This window comes from Notamacropus eugenii, chromosome 1 (assembly GCF_028372415.1).
Source record: "Notamacropus eugenii isolate mMacEug1 chromosome 1, mMacEug1.pri_v2, whole genome shotgun sequence".
Classification (NCBI taxonomy): domain Eukaryota; kingdom Metazoa; phylum Chordata; class Mammalia; order Diprotodontia; family Macropodidae; genus Notamacropus; species Notamacropus eugenii.
The window spans coordinates 418,770,221-418,785,432 of NC_092872.1; the positions used below are offsets into that span (position 1 = coordinate 418,770,221).

At 39.5% G+C, this 15,212-nt stretch overlaps 1 protein-coding gene across 3 annotated transcripts in view; it reads right to left on the reverse strand.

The window, feature by feature from the left end:
• The window catches only part of PIGU (phosphatidylinositol glycan anchor biosynthesis class U), a 107,756-nt gene extending 95,559 nt beyond the window's left edge, over positions 1-12,197 (reverse strand). For all 3 annotated transcript variants that reach the window (XM_072631312.1, XM_072631311.1, XM_072631310.1), the window contains exon 1: positions 11,991-12,197. In XM_072631312.1, the coding sequence (XP_072487413.1) occupies positions 11,991-12,120 (130 nt within the window). In that variant the 5' untranslated portion in view covers positions 12,121-12,197. The remainder of the gene's footprint in view (positions 1-11,990) is intronic.
• Positions 12,198-15,212: the final 3,015 nt, after the last annotated feature.

The following is a 15,212-nucleotide window of genomic DNA, read 5'->3' on the forward strand; positions in this document are numbered from 1 at the left end:
TGCCTTATGAGATAAGGGGCTTTCTATTATTGGAGGTATTCAAGCAAACACTGGACAGTCACTTGCAAAAAAATGATGTTAAGGAGATCCATCCATTAGTCAGGAAGTGTGTGAAATCTAGGTCTCATCCAGCTCTAAGATCCTATAATTTTATTTCACTGACCAGTTCTGCATTAATCTATCACATAGGCCCAAAGTGTTTTCATGTGTGTATCAATGCTATCTCTCTTGGATTATAAAATTAAAGGGCAGCTTTATATAGCACTACAGACAGTGTGTTAGTGAAATACAAGTGTCCCAAATGAAGGAATTCCTAGAGTTTGGGAATAAAACTTTTTTTAAAATTACTTTTTGTAGTGGTTTAACTGTTACTGATAAGACACAAGGGTGCTTCCCAAATTTTATCAAGGAGATGAGGCTGTCTCTTGAATCTCATCAAAGAAACAGAAATGACATGCTGCGAACTAATTTATAAAGATGACAACGCTATCATAAGAGGAGTTGTCTACATGGAGTCTTGCTGTCCTCTCCCTCCCAGTCAAACTGGACTTCCTAGCTACTCCCCATCAGCTTGCTTGACTTTACACACTCCAGACACAGAATGCTCACCCTCCTTCCCTCCATTTCATGGAATGAATCCTTACCTTTCTTCAAAGTACTGGTACTGTTTTGATGCCAGCTCTTATTGGGGGGGAGGGGCGCAGAGTGGGGAAGACAGGGGGGAAAGCTTCTCCTAATCCTTCCAGTTAATAGGCTTTTCTGGCTCTTGAAATTACTTTTTTGTGTATTATTTTTTGTGTATTTATTAATTATTTTTTGTGTATTTTTACATAGTTTAGTTTTTTTAGTACATATTTATGTACTAAAATTTTACCAAGCACTAAAAAAAAGTTCCTTGAAGAAAGACTTTCATTCTTGTCATTATATGCCCAGTACCTAATACAGTACCTTGCACATGGTGGCACCTAGTGTTTGTTGAACTGAAATGAGAGTCAAAGTATTATACAGAATAAATCACAGTGTTATTATGGATTGATTCAAGTATTCTCATCTACTTGTCAGGTATACACATCCCAAAAGTAACACCATCCACTAATACCCCCACAACTCCTTTTTCTCTGAATCTACACCCTGTGAAACCTTCCAATTTTAATTCCACTTCTGTCTTACTGAGAAGACAGTAACCAACCTTCATAACAAAAACATTCTTCTCTTGCCCCCATCAAACATCTGTCCCCAAGCCTCTCCTCCTGTCTCTTCTAACTACCCTTGGCAATTATATTTCTCCATATAAATTTTAAAACTGGCATTTTAGCTTGTCTAATGAATAGGAATCATTCAGTCCCCCTAGAACCTGATCGTTACAAACTGAATGAAAAAAATCAACTGTCTGAACTCACCAAGGTGGTAACCCTAACAGGATACAAATAACGCAAGAAGCTCTGCCTGTTACACTACCTTAACAGTAACAAGCAGCATGTACAAATAAATAGCCACCTTAATATGTTCTGGCAACTAATTTAAGTGCCTGCTTCATCATTCATCTAAAAACATAAATTGCTAAGAAAATGCAATTAAAATGTAGGACAGATAGAGAGGAACTTTATATCTGATAAAAACTGCTAGGAAAACTGGAAAGTAGTCTGGAAAAAAAAATGGGCTTAAGCCAATACCATAAACCATATTTTACTTCACAATAAATTCTATGTGAATATGTGTGACCTTAATATTTAAGATCACAAGATAAAGCAACTTAAACACTTTTCATGGCTATGGCTAAGAGATGTATTCTTAAGAGATGTGTTCTTAAATACAGGAGAAAGGCAATGACAAAAGATAAAATTAATAACTTTGATTATGTGAAAATGAAAAGCTACTAAACAAAAAAAATAATGTACCTAAGATAAGAAGAGAAGTAGATAAATGGGGCAGGGAAGGAATCTTCATATAAAATTTCTCAGATAAGGGTTTTCTATTCAAGAAATATAAAATACATAAATAACTAACAAATCAAAAGCCATTACCTGTGAGATAATTAGTCAAAGGATATGAACAAGCAGTTTTCAGAGAAAGAAATTAAAGCTATCTAGAATCATATGAAAAAATGCTCTAAATCACTATTGACTAGAGAAAGGCAAATCAAAACAACTCTAAAGTTCCACATCACACCTATCAGACTGGCTAACGTGACAAAACAGGAAGATGATAAATGTTGGAGAAGATGTGGGAGAGTTGGAACACTAATGCATTGTTAGTGGAGCTGTGAGCTGATCCAACCATTCTGGAGAGCAATATGGAACTATGCTTAAAGTGAGACATAAAATGTGCACACCCTTTGACCTGGCAATACCACTTCTGGGGATGTATCGCAAAGAGATCATAAAAATGGGAAAAGGTCCCACATGTACAAAAATATTTATAGCAGCTCTCTTTGTAGTGGCCAAAAACTGGAAGTCAAGGGGATGCCCATCAACTGAGGAATGGCTGAACAAGCTGTGGTATATGAATGTAATGGAATACTATTGTGCTATAAGAAATGATGAACAGGAAGACTTCAGAGGCCTGGAAAGACTTATAGGAACTGATAATGAGTGAAATGAGAACAAGGAGAACATTGTACACAGTAACACCCACAGTGTGTGAGGACTGTTTCTGATAGACTAAGCCCTTCACAGCAATGCAAGGATCTAAAACATCCCCAAAGGACTCCTGAGGCAAAATGCCATCCACATCCAGAGAAAGAACTATGGAGTCGGAATGCAGAATGAAGCAGACTCTTTTCTCTTGTGTTATGTTTTGTTTTGTTCTTTTCTCATCGTTTCTCCCATTTGTTTTAATTCTTCAGTGCAGCATGACTAATATGAAAAGATTTTTAATAGGAATGTATGTGTAGAACCCATATAAGATTGCATGCCATCTCAGGGAGAAAGAGGAAGGGAAGAGGAAAATTTAAGACTTATGATTGCTGAAAACTTAAAACAATAAATTAATTAAATTTTTTTTAAAAAAAGGATACAAACTGTTCTCAAAAGAAGAATGGCAAACTATTAACCACCATAAGAAAAAATGCTCAAAATCACTAATAAGAAAAATGCAAATCAAAACAACCCTTAGGTTTCACTTCACACCCAGTAAACTGGCAAAGATTACAGATGGAAATAGTCAGCGTTGGAAGGACAGTAGAAAGACAGGCACACCTTCACTGCTGGTGGAGCTGTATATAACCATTTTGGAAAGCAACTTGAAATTATGTAAATAAAATAATTAAAATGTTCATACCCTTGACCCTGAGATTCTACTACTGGGCTTTCCAAGAAAATCACTGATACAAAGAAAGTCACGAGAAATATAAAAATATTTATAGCAGCATTGTTTGTAATAGCAAGGAACTGGAAATAAAATCAATACCTATCATTTTGGGAATGGCTAAATAAATTGTGGCAAATAAATGTAACAGAATATTACTATGCTAAAAGAAACAGTATGATGAATGCATAGAAGCATGTCCTATGTGATCTAAAGCAAACTGTAGTAAGCAGAGTCAAGAAAACAACATACACAATGATGACCACAATGTAAGTGGAAAGTTCAGCAGCATGACATTCAAAAGCAAATGCTGCAGAATTATAAAGAACAAGCTCCAAAGGAGACACATGAAAAGATGTCTTCACTGGACTCCTTTGCAGAGGTGGAAGGGCCACACGTACAGGACAATGCATATCTTTTCAGACTCCTTCAATGAATTCATTGATTTTACTGATTTTTTTTCCTCTGCCTTTTTTTCCCCTTTAAAAAATAGTATGTTATATGGAACAACTCTCTAGGAAAAGGAAGGGATACTGGGAAAAATTCTAGTGACATAAAAAAAGATATCAGTGAAAATGTATGTTATAACTACACATACAAAATAAACTTTTAATTACCTATAGCATATTTAGTGGACCCTATCTTTTCTGAGAGCTTTTATATGATAGAATGCTCCAAAATACTAATAAGAGAAATACAAATTAAAGTCACCGAGTTTTCACCTCCCATTCATCAGATCAGCAAAGATAACAAAAGACAAAAATGGTAAATGTTGGAAGGGTGAGTTGATAGAGTTGAGGACTGGCCAAACTATTCTGGAAAACAATTTGGAACTACCCAAGAAAAGTTACTAAAATAAATATACTCTTTGACCTCACGAAACCAGTAATGGGCATATGTTCCCAAGGAAATCAAAACAGTGGAAAGCCGGAAGCATGCTACCCAACTCCTAACAGAGAGGTGATGCGCTCAGGTGTGGAATGAGACTTTTACTTTGGTCATGACTGATTCAGGAATTTGGCCTACGTATCTTTGCTATGAGGATTTTGTTTTTCTTTTCTTTTTTTCAAGGGGGGAAAAGGAGATGGGTGAGGCTTTTTTAAAAAAGACAGTAGGAAAGTTCCCATATAAAAAATATTTGTAACAGTGCTTTTTGTTATTTAGAAAAATTGAAAACAAAATAGATCTCAATTTGAGAATAATGGAAAAAATTGTGGCATATTAATGTAATAGAATATTACTGCATCAAAAAACAAAGGAAATGTATAAAGAGTTCAGAGAAATTTGGTCAGATATGTATGAATAGAGTGAAATAAATGAAGTCAAAATAATAATTTACTCAAGGACCATAATGATGTAAAGAAAAACATTGATCACAGGACTTTCACCAGCACAGTGAATTCAGAGTACTGATGGTGAAACTCAACTTCCTCCCTTCAACAGTGAGGTGGTAGATTATGGCTGCAAGACAAGGCATAATTTGTCAGACATGATCAATACTTTAACTATACCTCTTTGCTAAAGGTTCTACATGGGCGGAGTTACTGGAAAGTAACAGCAATGCTTTTTAAAAGTCATCAATAAACATAAAACCAAACTATTCTTACAAACCCATGCCCCAATTTTTTATTTGTCCTTGGTTACATGCCTCCGCTTCCATCTTTTGTATATTATCTTCTTAAATCTAAAGCCATCTGATAATTCTCCAACAACTACATTAGAACCCTCTCTTCTCCTTTCTTCATAATCTGTATTATTCTCAACTATGTTGTTGGCCTCTTATCTATACCTATTGAGTCAATTTCCTTCTCAGGATATATATTCCAACTTACTTTTTACATTTACTTTAAGAAATTTGCTTTACTATAAACTAGCGAACTCATTACCTACATCCAAGCTTTCCAACTCTAAAATGATACTTTCTGCCAAGATTCCTATGCCCACTTCAACCAGGTTCTCCTTATGAATCAAAATTAACTATACTCTATAACCCAGAGATTCCACTGCCAGACATATGCTCCCAAGGAGTTGTTGATAAAAAGAAAGGCTCCATATAAAACAAAATATTTACAGCGCTCTTTTTGTGGTTAACAAAGACAAGGAAACAAAGTAGATGATCAAGTAGGAAATGATTAAACAAATTAAGCTACAGGAATGTAACAGGGCATTACTGTGCAGTAAGAAATAACAAACATGATGAATACAAGGAAATATAGAAAAATTTATATGAACAGATGCAAAGTAAACAGAGTCTGAAAAACAATATACAGGATAACATCAACATAAATGGAAAGAACAACTACTGCAAAATAACTGAGGTTGAAATTGGGAAATTATAAAAAACTAAGCTGAAAAGATACCTTCCTCCACTATTCTACAATTACACAACACTGCATACATTAATCTTTTTTAAAATTTTTTGCTCTAAGGAATGGATATGGAAGTGGCAAGGAGAAGGATATGAAAGAAATCTAGGTTTTGTAAAAAAAATCCAAGATATCAATAAAAATCTGTTTTTAAAAATTAATCCTTTATAAAAAAATCTAGTGTCTCTCATCACTTATTCTACCTTTCGAGGAATAAAACTATTAAGTCAAGCAAGTCAAAAAGTAATTAGATAGAAAGCAGAGTGAAGATGGTGGAGTAGCAGGAAGTACATTGAGCTCTCTTCTCAAAACTCCAAATAAAACTAGAAAATGCCTTGGATCTAATCCCAATCAGAAATTTTAAGAGAAAAAAATTATGGTAAATCATCTGTCCAGTCCAGTTAAGCATAAGGATACAGAGAGGTCTGTAGACACAGGATGGGGTCTGGCCAGGAGATTCCCAAAGGAAAGGTGAGATTTCAGATCCATACCAGATCCAGACCTCCTGCAAGATACAGGAAAAGGTGCCAAAGAACAACTTTGCCACTTTTTACCCAGTTCTGGGTCCCAAGTTCAGGACAGACTGAGGAAGTAACTTGCATCCAAGAGTGAAGGGAGAGGCTGCAAACCCTACCAGGGGTGAGGAACCTGAGGCCTCAAGGCCACATGTGGCCCTCTAGGTCCTCAAGTGTAGCCCTTTGACTGAATCCAAATTTCATAGAACAAATCCCCTTAATAAAAGGATTTATTATGTAAAACTTGGACTCAGTCAAAAGGCTGCACCCAAGGACCAAGATGTGGCCTTGAGACTACAGGTCCCCCACCCCTGTCCTAGCCTGTGTACCTTTACCAAGGAAGAAGGAAGTTCAGAAGCAAGCAGTAATTTTATGGCTCAGAACCCAGGAGAAGAGTGAGACCTCAGCTCCAGCTTCCAGTCCACGCAGAAACCTGTAAAATGATATTCAGGAAACAAATTACAAACCAAAGACCTCTCAGAACCTTCATCCCAGTCTACAGTTCTGTCACTGAACCAGGAGAGCTTTCCAGCTACTAATAGTGGCATAGTCCAGCAGCACTCCACGGTTACTTAGACCCAAACTCAGGTCAGGAGACTGAAAAGCTCAGAGGGGGTCAGTGATCAGATTTTGCTCTAGATCTGACACTATGGAAGCACACAAAGCTTCCAGTTCCCTAATATGCATAACATTATCCCTGAGAATCTGGAATAACACAATACTCATCAATTCCAAGAAAGCAGCAACAGGACCAACCCAGACCTTTCCTTTAAAACTGCACCTAGCCTGGCTCTCATATCAAGTCTAAAGTTAGAAAGAAGATTGGAAGGATGAGCAAACAAATAAAAAAAGAATACCACCATAAAAAGTTATTATGGTTACGAAGAGGCTCAAAATAGAAAGCTGGGAGAGACTTCCAAAATAAGGAAAAGAGAAAGGGAATTAACATTTATACTATGAATTGAGGGAATCCCCTTCAATTGGGGAATGGCTGAACAAGCTGTGGTATATGAATGCAATGGAATACTATCATGCTATAAGAAATGATGAGCAGGATGCTCTCAGAAAAACTCACATGGACTCACATGAACTGAGGCTGAGTAAAGTGGGCAGAACCAGGAGAACACTGTACAATGATTAACTTTGATAAACTTAGCTGATCTCAGCAATACAATGATCTTAGACAATTCCAAAAGAATCATAATGGAAAATGCTATCCACTTCCAGAGAAAGAACAAAGGAGGCTGAATGTATATTGAAGCATACTATTTTCACTTCTGTTTTTCCTTTCTCATGGTTTTCCCTTTTGTTCTTATTCTTCTTTCACAATATGACTCATGTAGAAATATGTTTAATATGATTGCACATGTATAACCTATATCAGACTGCTTGCCATCTTGAGGAGGGAGGAAGAAAGTAATGGAGGGAGAAAAAAATTTGGAACTCAAAACCTTATAAAAAGTGAATGTTCAAAACTATCTTTACATGTAACTGAAAAAAATAAAATACTATTAAGTGGGAAATTAAAAATAAACTGCACCTACTAGAGGCCAAGCAAAGAGAGATTAAGGGACTTGTCCAAGATCACATGAACTAGTAAGTGTCTGAGGTCAAATCTGAACTCAGGTCTTCCTGACTCTAGGTCCAGCATTGTATCCACTATTAGCTGCCATGCAAAACATCTATAAGCAAGGCCTCAAATACAAACCCAACTTGGCCATAAATTCAACTAAAGTCTTGGAAGAAATGAAATAAGAGTTTAAAAAAGGAGTTAAAAAGCATTTTTATAAATAAAATAAGTGCTAGAGGAAAAAAGTTTTTGGAATAGACATGAGAGTAAGTACTAAGCAGGTGAAGGCACAGTGCTGAGTCTGGAGTTATGAAGACCTGGGTTCAAATACAGCCTCTGATAATTACCAGATGTGTGATGCTGGGAAAGTCACTTAAACATAGGTTTACCTGAGTTTCCTCAACTGTAAAAAATGGGGATAAATGGAAAGAAATGAGAGCTGCAGAAGAAAGAAATGCAAACGGAATTAATAGCTTAGCATAAGAGACACAAAACCTTGTCAAACCAATAAACTCTCTAAAAATCAGAAAATACTAAATAGAAGCCAATGACTCCATGAGACAATATTAAATAGTAAAGAAATATAAGACAATAAGAAATATTAAAAATCACAAAGCTGAAAAATAGAAGAAATTGTATGACATCTCACAGCAAAATCACCTGACATGGAAATAGACCAAGAAGAAAAAAGTTTAAAGAATCACTGATTGCCTGGAAGCCACGACCAAAATAAAAAGAGCCTAGATAGGGCAGCTAGGTGGTGCAATGCCAAATCTGTAGTAAGACCTGAGTTCAAATCCAGCTTTAAACACTGGGCAAGTCACTTAACCCTGTTTACCTTATTTTCCTCATGTGTAAAATAAGCTGAAATGGCAAACCACTCTAATATCTTTGCTAAGAAAACTCTAAGTGGAGTCACAAAGAGTCAGACACAACTGAAACAACTGAACAATAAGACATATTTCAACTTTTAAAAAACTGTCCAGTATAAAAATGTGCATATCCTTTGACCCAGCAATACCACCAATAGGTCTGTATACCAAATAGATCATTAAAAAGGGAAAAGGTCCCACATGCACAAAAATATTTAAGCAGCTCTTTTTGTGGTGGCCAAGAATTGTAAACTGAGGGGATCCCCATCAATTGGGGAACGGCTGAACAAGTGGTAGTAAATAAATGTAACAGAATAATATTATTGTGCTATATGAAATGACGAACAAGCAGATTTCAGAAAAACCTGGAAAGACTTAAAAGAACTGATGCTGAGTAAAATGAGCAGAACCAGGAAAACATTATACACATTAACAGCCATAGCGTGTGAAGGCTGTTTCTAATTGACTTAGCCCTTCACAGCAATGCAAGGACCTAAAACATGCCCAAAGGACTCTTGAAGCAAAATGTCATCCACATCCAGAGAAAGAACTATAGAGTCAGAATGCAGAATGAAGCAGATTATATTTTTTTGTGTTACATTTTGTTTTGTTTTTTCTCATGGTTTCTCCCATTCATCTGAATTCTTCTATGCAACATAAATAATGTGAAAATGTGTTTATAGGAGTGTATGTGTAGAACCCATATAAGATTGCATGCCATCATGGGAGGGAATGGGGAGGGAAGGGGAGAAAAATTCTAAATTTATGGAAGTGATTGTTGAAAACTGAAAACAAATAAATTAATTATTAGAAAAACCTGCCAAACCTAAAACATTCCCAAAGGACTTGAGGCAAAGTACTATCCATATCCAGAGGAAGAACTATGGAATTGGCATGCAGAACGAAGCAGACTATTTTCTTTTGTGTTGTGTTTTGGTGTGGTTTTTCTCATGGTTTCTCCCATTCATCTGAATTCTTCTACGCAACATAAATAATGTGAAAATGTGTTTAATAAGAATGTATGTGTAGAACCCAAATTAAATTGCATACCACCTAGGGGAGGGAGGGGGATGTAGGAGAATGAAAAGGGAAAAAATAGTGACCGTTGAAAATTGAAAACAAATAAATTAATTAAATTTTTAAAAAACTGCCTAGATCTCTTAGAACCAGAGCGTAAAGTAGAAACAATCCACCAGACACTTCCTGAAAGAAATCCCAAAATGAAAACTCCCAGGAACAGTAGCCAAAACCTTGAGCTTCCAGGTGCCACAATAAGAATCACACCAAATACAGGAGCCACTGCTATAAAGGGGTGCACAAAAAGATATCTATATAAACAAGAAAGGGATGGAGGAAGCAGCTGAAACTTCAACCCAACTCTCATCTGAACTGAATATACACACAAAGTGAGGGAAAGAAATACATTTCATTCAAACAAGGAAATAGGACCAAAAGGGGGAAGGGAAAAGAGGAAATAGTAGATTAAGGGAGGGAGTAGTCCTAAGCAAAATAAAATCTAAGGACATACAAAAACATTTATAGATTTTTTTTGAGTTGGCAAAGAACTGAAATCTGAAGGGGTGCCAATCAAACAGGGAATAGCTAAACAACTTATGGTAAACAAATGTAACAGAAACCTAGAGAGACTTAGATGAATTACTGCAGAGTGAAATGAAAAGAACAAGGAGCATAATTTATATGGCGACTACAATATTATAATGACAAACTTTGAAAGATTTAGGAATTCTGAACAACATAATGACTAGCCAAGATTTCAGATGACTACTGATAAAATATGCTACCCATCTCCTGATAAAAGACAAATGACTCAGAGCACAGAATGAGAGTTAAATATATTACATATATATTTATATTTTTTATTTAAATGTGGCCAATGAGGAAATTTGTTTTGCTTGACTATATACATATTTGTAACAAAAGTTTTGTTTGAGTTTCATTCTCAATTGGAATGAGAGAGAACGGCAGGTTATTTCTGACAGAAAAAATAAAACTTAATTTTAAAAGTTAGTTATTTTGCATTTAGTGGAAAGTTAGGAATGCCATATTTCCTGATAGTTGAGTTCCTCCAATAACTACTCTAGTCTCAGTGTTATTTTCCCTCTAGGAAAAAGAAAACTCTTTTTTTTAATTTGTAGTCCTAGTGTCTCTGGCACATAATAAACGCTTAATTTTTCATACATTCATTCCTAAGTATATACGCCATAAGGCTTTGCTTGAGATATAGAAGTTAAAGACATAGCAAGGGTCAGAGGTTGAACATGAACCCAGGCCTTCCCAACTCCAAGTCTAACACCTTATCAATCAATACACATTTACTGATGCATAATAAATACTTCTGAACTGAATTATAAGATATGTGTCAGGAGCTCCAAGTCAGCTGATGGGTAGTACATTCCCATAACAACACTTGTGTTTCTCGACTTTTGTCTTAAAGACACCATTTCATGGATCTCCACACAGGTGCACGCTCCGTTCTTGACACTGGCCCCTCCCACTTTTAGGATAAAGGATTCCGAGTTCAATGGAATCCCAGGGATCCTCTACTGCCACACTTTACGTTTACAGATGACGACACCGCAGCGCCCAGAGGTGCCCGGCCTACAGCCACGCCCAGAATCTCCTCGAGGGTCCCCAGCACGGGGATTCTGGGCAGGAGGAGCTTCACTGAATGAAGGGAACCAAGAACAGAAGTACCTACCCCCAGTGAGGGCGTTATTGAGTATTACGTCAAACTAACCCATTCTTCCCCGTGTTCAATAACCCCAGGGGTCCGGCGGAGCACCTTCCGCCCCTGCCTAGGGGGTCCCTGGCTGGGGGAGGTGACTCACCGAGACCCAAGCACTGGGCGGAGCACTTCCACAAGACACGCCCCCTCCCTCGCTGGCCACGCCCCCTCCCTTGACAGGTAAGGTGGGGGAGAGGAGCCGGTTAACACACACGCACACCCCGGGGCTCAGGGCCACAGTCTGCACGGGTAGCCTCTCTAAGCCAGGCTCCTAGGGGGATGGGAGGAGGGTCTTGCCTAAGAGCAAGCCCCGGTCTGAGGGACCACACCCTCTACCTTCAATGGCCCTGCGGCCCCTTCTCCCTCATCCCGGGAGACAGGGGCGTAAGGCTCCCCACCCCGCCCCCCGCCCTCCGATGGTCCCGCCCATGCTCGAGCCATCCCAACCCCCCCGGCCCCATAGGGGAGGAGGAAGCAGGGCCCCCGGGACCCGGAGAGCGCCTCTCCTCTCTCCCCTCCCCAGCCCCCGCCTCACGGCGCCCGCCGAGGAGGGGCCAGAGCGGGGGCGGGGCCGGGTCCCGGGCGTCCGGAGGCGGAGCAGTCCGGCGGACTCACCTCGTTTCCAGGCGTTGAGTGGGGACACCACCTCCACCCTCTCGGAGATGAAGTCTGCTAGGCTGGAGCGAAAGAGCAGAGCCCGCACAGTGACGGCCGCCACCAGCACCAGGGCCAGAGGAGCCGCCATGTTAGCGGGGGCGGGAGAGCAGGCGGGCACGCGGAGCAGGGCGGGGTCGACGCTGGCCGGTGCGGGACTCCGTCTGGAGCATGCGCCCTACACTGTAGTTCTTCCCGCCAAGGTGGGCACCGCGACAGATAAGGGGGTACCTTGGACAAGAAACTACGACTCCCAGAATTCCTTGGCGTGTAGGACCTGAACGACGGAAAGGGAGGAGGGATCATTCATTATGGCGCAAATTTTTCGTCCCTGCTCATAGGGCCTAGGGGCCGAGATGGAGATTCTCCGCTCTAGTGATCGGTGCAGACCTGGAGGGGGCGCGTGTTGCGCGTCTGCCCCAAACCCTTTGTACTGGTATCTGCCACCGCGTGGTGCTGTCAAAGGGCACGTCTCCGGGGTCTCAGCAGGGGATCAAGGTCTGCGGAACGTGGAGCATAACAGTTCGGCCGAGATTTAGGGATCATCCCTTTGCACCTGTAGACTGAGGCCTTGAGATCCAGCAAAGGAGACTGAGAGGGAGTCAGACGTATAGGAAGACGACCAGCGTAAAACAGTGACATGAAAACCCAGAGAGAAGAAAGTGTCAGAGAGGGTGGTTAAGAGTGTCAAGGCTCTGGAGAGGTCTAGAAGAACGAAGATTATGAAAAGGCCATTAGATTTGGCAATTGAGAAAGCCTAGGTCCCTTTGGAGAGAGTGAGATCCCAAGCCAGACTGCAGTGTTCAGAGAATAAGAGGCAAGCAGAAATGGCAGTTACAAACAGCCTTCCCAGGAGATTAGCAATGAAAGGGAAGCGAGGTGGAGGACAATAATTAGTGGGGATGGTGGGATCAAGGGAAGGGTTTGTGAGGGTGGGAGTTAAATGGGCAGCAGTGACCAGCTGGTAGATAGGGAGAGAGAGACTAGGGATGATAAAAATGGGATGGGATCATTTGTGCATTCAAGTAAAAGAGTCTGTCGTGGCAAAGAGAAGGGTCACTTCTTTATGTTAGAGATGAAAACAGGAGGAGATTGTGGCAGAAGGCGTCTGGAGAAGTGTAAAGGTAAAGAAAACAGAAGAAAAGGCTCCATTTTTGTCAATAAACTATGAAGCAATGTTCTCTGCTGAGAGAAGTGAGAGGAGGAAGAGCCATGAATGTTTTGGGGAGGGATGAAAACCCTTGAAGAAAGATTTGCTGTGGTGGGTAGAATAGTGAATTGATTAGGGAGGTATGAAAGGATTACCTGAGGGGCCCAGGTGAGTAAATTTGTAGTGGACTCGATTAGCATGGTTTTGTGATTTTGCCAGCTTCAAGTATCATTAGGAAGAAGGTGGCAGATGGTGGCAGCAATCTAAGACTGTGACTTGGCAATGAAAGATGAGTGAGTGACAGTATGTAGGGGCAAAGGATTCAAGAGAAGAGGATGGTATAGAATTGGTTCACCAAGGAAGCACATTTGGGGAAAGAAGGAATAGTATAGCCAGTGCAGGGGTGATAGCCAAGGAAAAAACTGTGATGTAGAAGGATTGGAAGTCATGAAGATGAATAAAGTTAAGAGTTGGAAGACAGGGAAAGGTAAAATTAAGCAGATTATAATTAGATAAAGAAATATCCGATGTCATGGACATGAAGGTGAAATACTTGTGGATGATGACAAGAGCAAGAGTATACACCATCTACAGCTGAGGTGAAGTAGGGTAGTGGGTCATGGGAAATGAATAAGTTGCAGAATTAGGAAGTTGGAATGTTTGGTATAGTATCAATATGTTGAAGACTCCTAGTATGAGGGCATGAGTTGGGGGAGAGAAAAAGGCCTGTGAGTCAGGCACTGAACCTACTGACAAAGAAAGGAAAATATTCTAGAAGTCAGAAAATAACAGCTAGAAGAATCTTAACTGGGTGATAAATATTGATTGAATGAACTTCAAAGGAGAAAAGATTATTGAGCAATGGTAGTAGAGGTAGAGATTAGAAGAAGCAATGGGGAATAAGGACTATTCTGATTCCCCCACCATGACTAGTGATTCAGGGGATATGAGAGAAAGTGCAACCAGTTCTGAAAAGGAAAGCTAGCTGTGTCATCAAGAGGGAGCTAGTTCAAAGTGAATGCAACGAGATGGAAGGAATGAGAAAGGAAAGGATGAAAACAAATTAGTTACCTATGGATCAAGCATTCCACAGAGCATAGTGGGAGGGATGTAGAGATCTTAAGTGGTACATTGGAGTGGGGGTGGAGGGTGGGGGAAGAGGTTGGTCAGGAATTAGTGAGTAGGCAGAGTGACATGGGGAACAGGATTTGTACTATTACAGCCAGTTTATAGAACAGCAATCAATGAACAAGCATTTGTTAAGCCTTTACTATGTGACAAGCACCGTGTAGGCCATAGAGATATAAGTACAATGAACGAGACAATTCCAACCCATAAGACGCTTATATGCATTCTAATAGGGAGACAAGCACATATATAAATATACAGAATTAATGTAAAGCAAATAAATACATATCTACATATATATATAATATATGTGTGTGTGTGTGTATTAGAAGGAAATGCATTCCATTCTTGTGGAATGGCCAGTGCAAAAGTACAAATGGAGTAAGGTTGGAAGTACTACATGTGGAGAACAGGGAATTGCATCCAGTGAGGCTGGATGTTGTGTAGGACTTTAAAAGTTAGACAGTAGAGTTTACATTAAATCCTAGAGGCAATAGGAAGCCACAGGAGTGGTTGAGTAGGACAGCCATATCATCAGTTAAGGAAAATTACTCTGGCAGCAGAACATAAGATGCCCTGGAGTGATGAGACACTCCAGGCAGGGGGGCTGTTGTCATAATCTACATGAGACATTGTTGGAATGGGACCATATGTGGGAATTTGTTTTGTTTGATTAGGCTTATATGCTAGAAGAGGTTTATATTTCTATTTTTTTCTCCAAAAGCTTCGAAATTTGAGGAGAAAAAATTTTTTAAATTAATTTAAACACTTTTTTAAAATAAACTAGATGAAAGCATGAATGACAGTTGTGTGACTGGAAAGAAGTGTCAGATGAGAGAGATGTAAAAATACAAATGGAAAGATTTGGCCACTGATTGGATAGTCATGGTAAGAGAGAGTAAGTA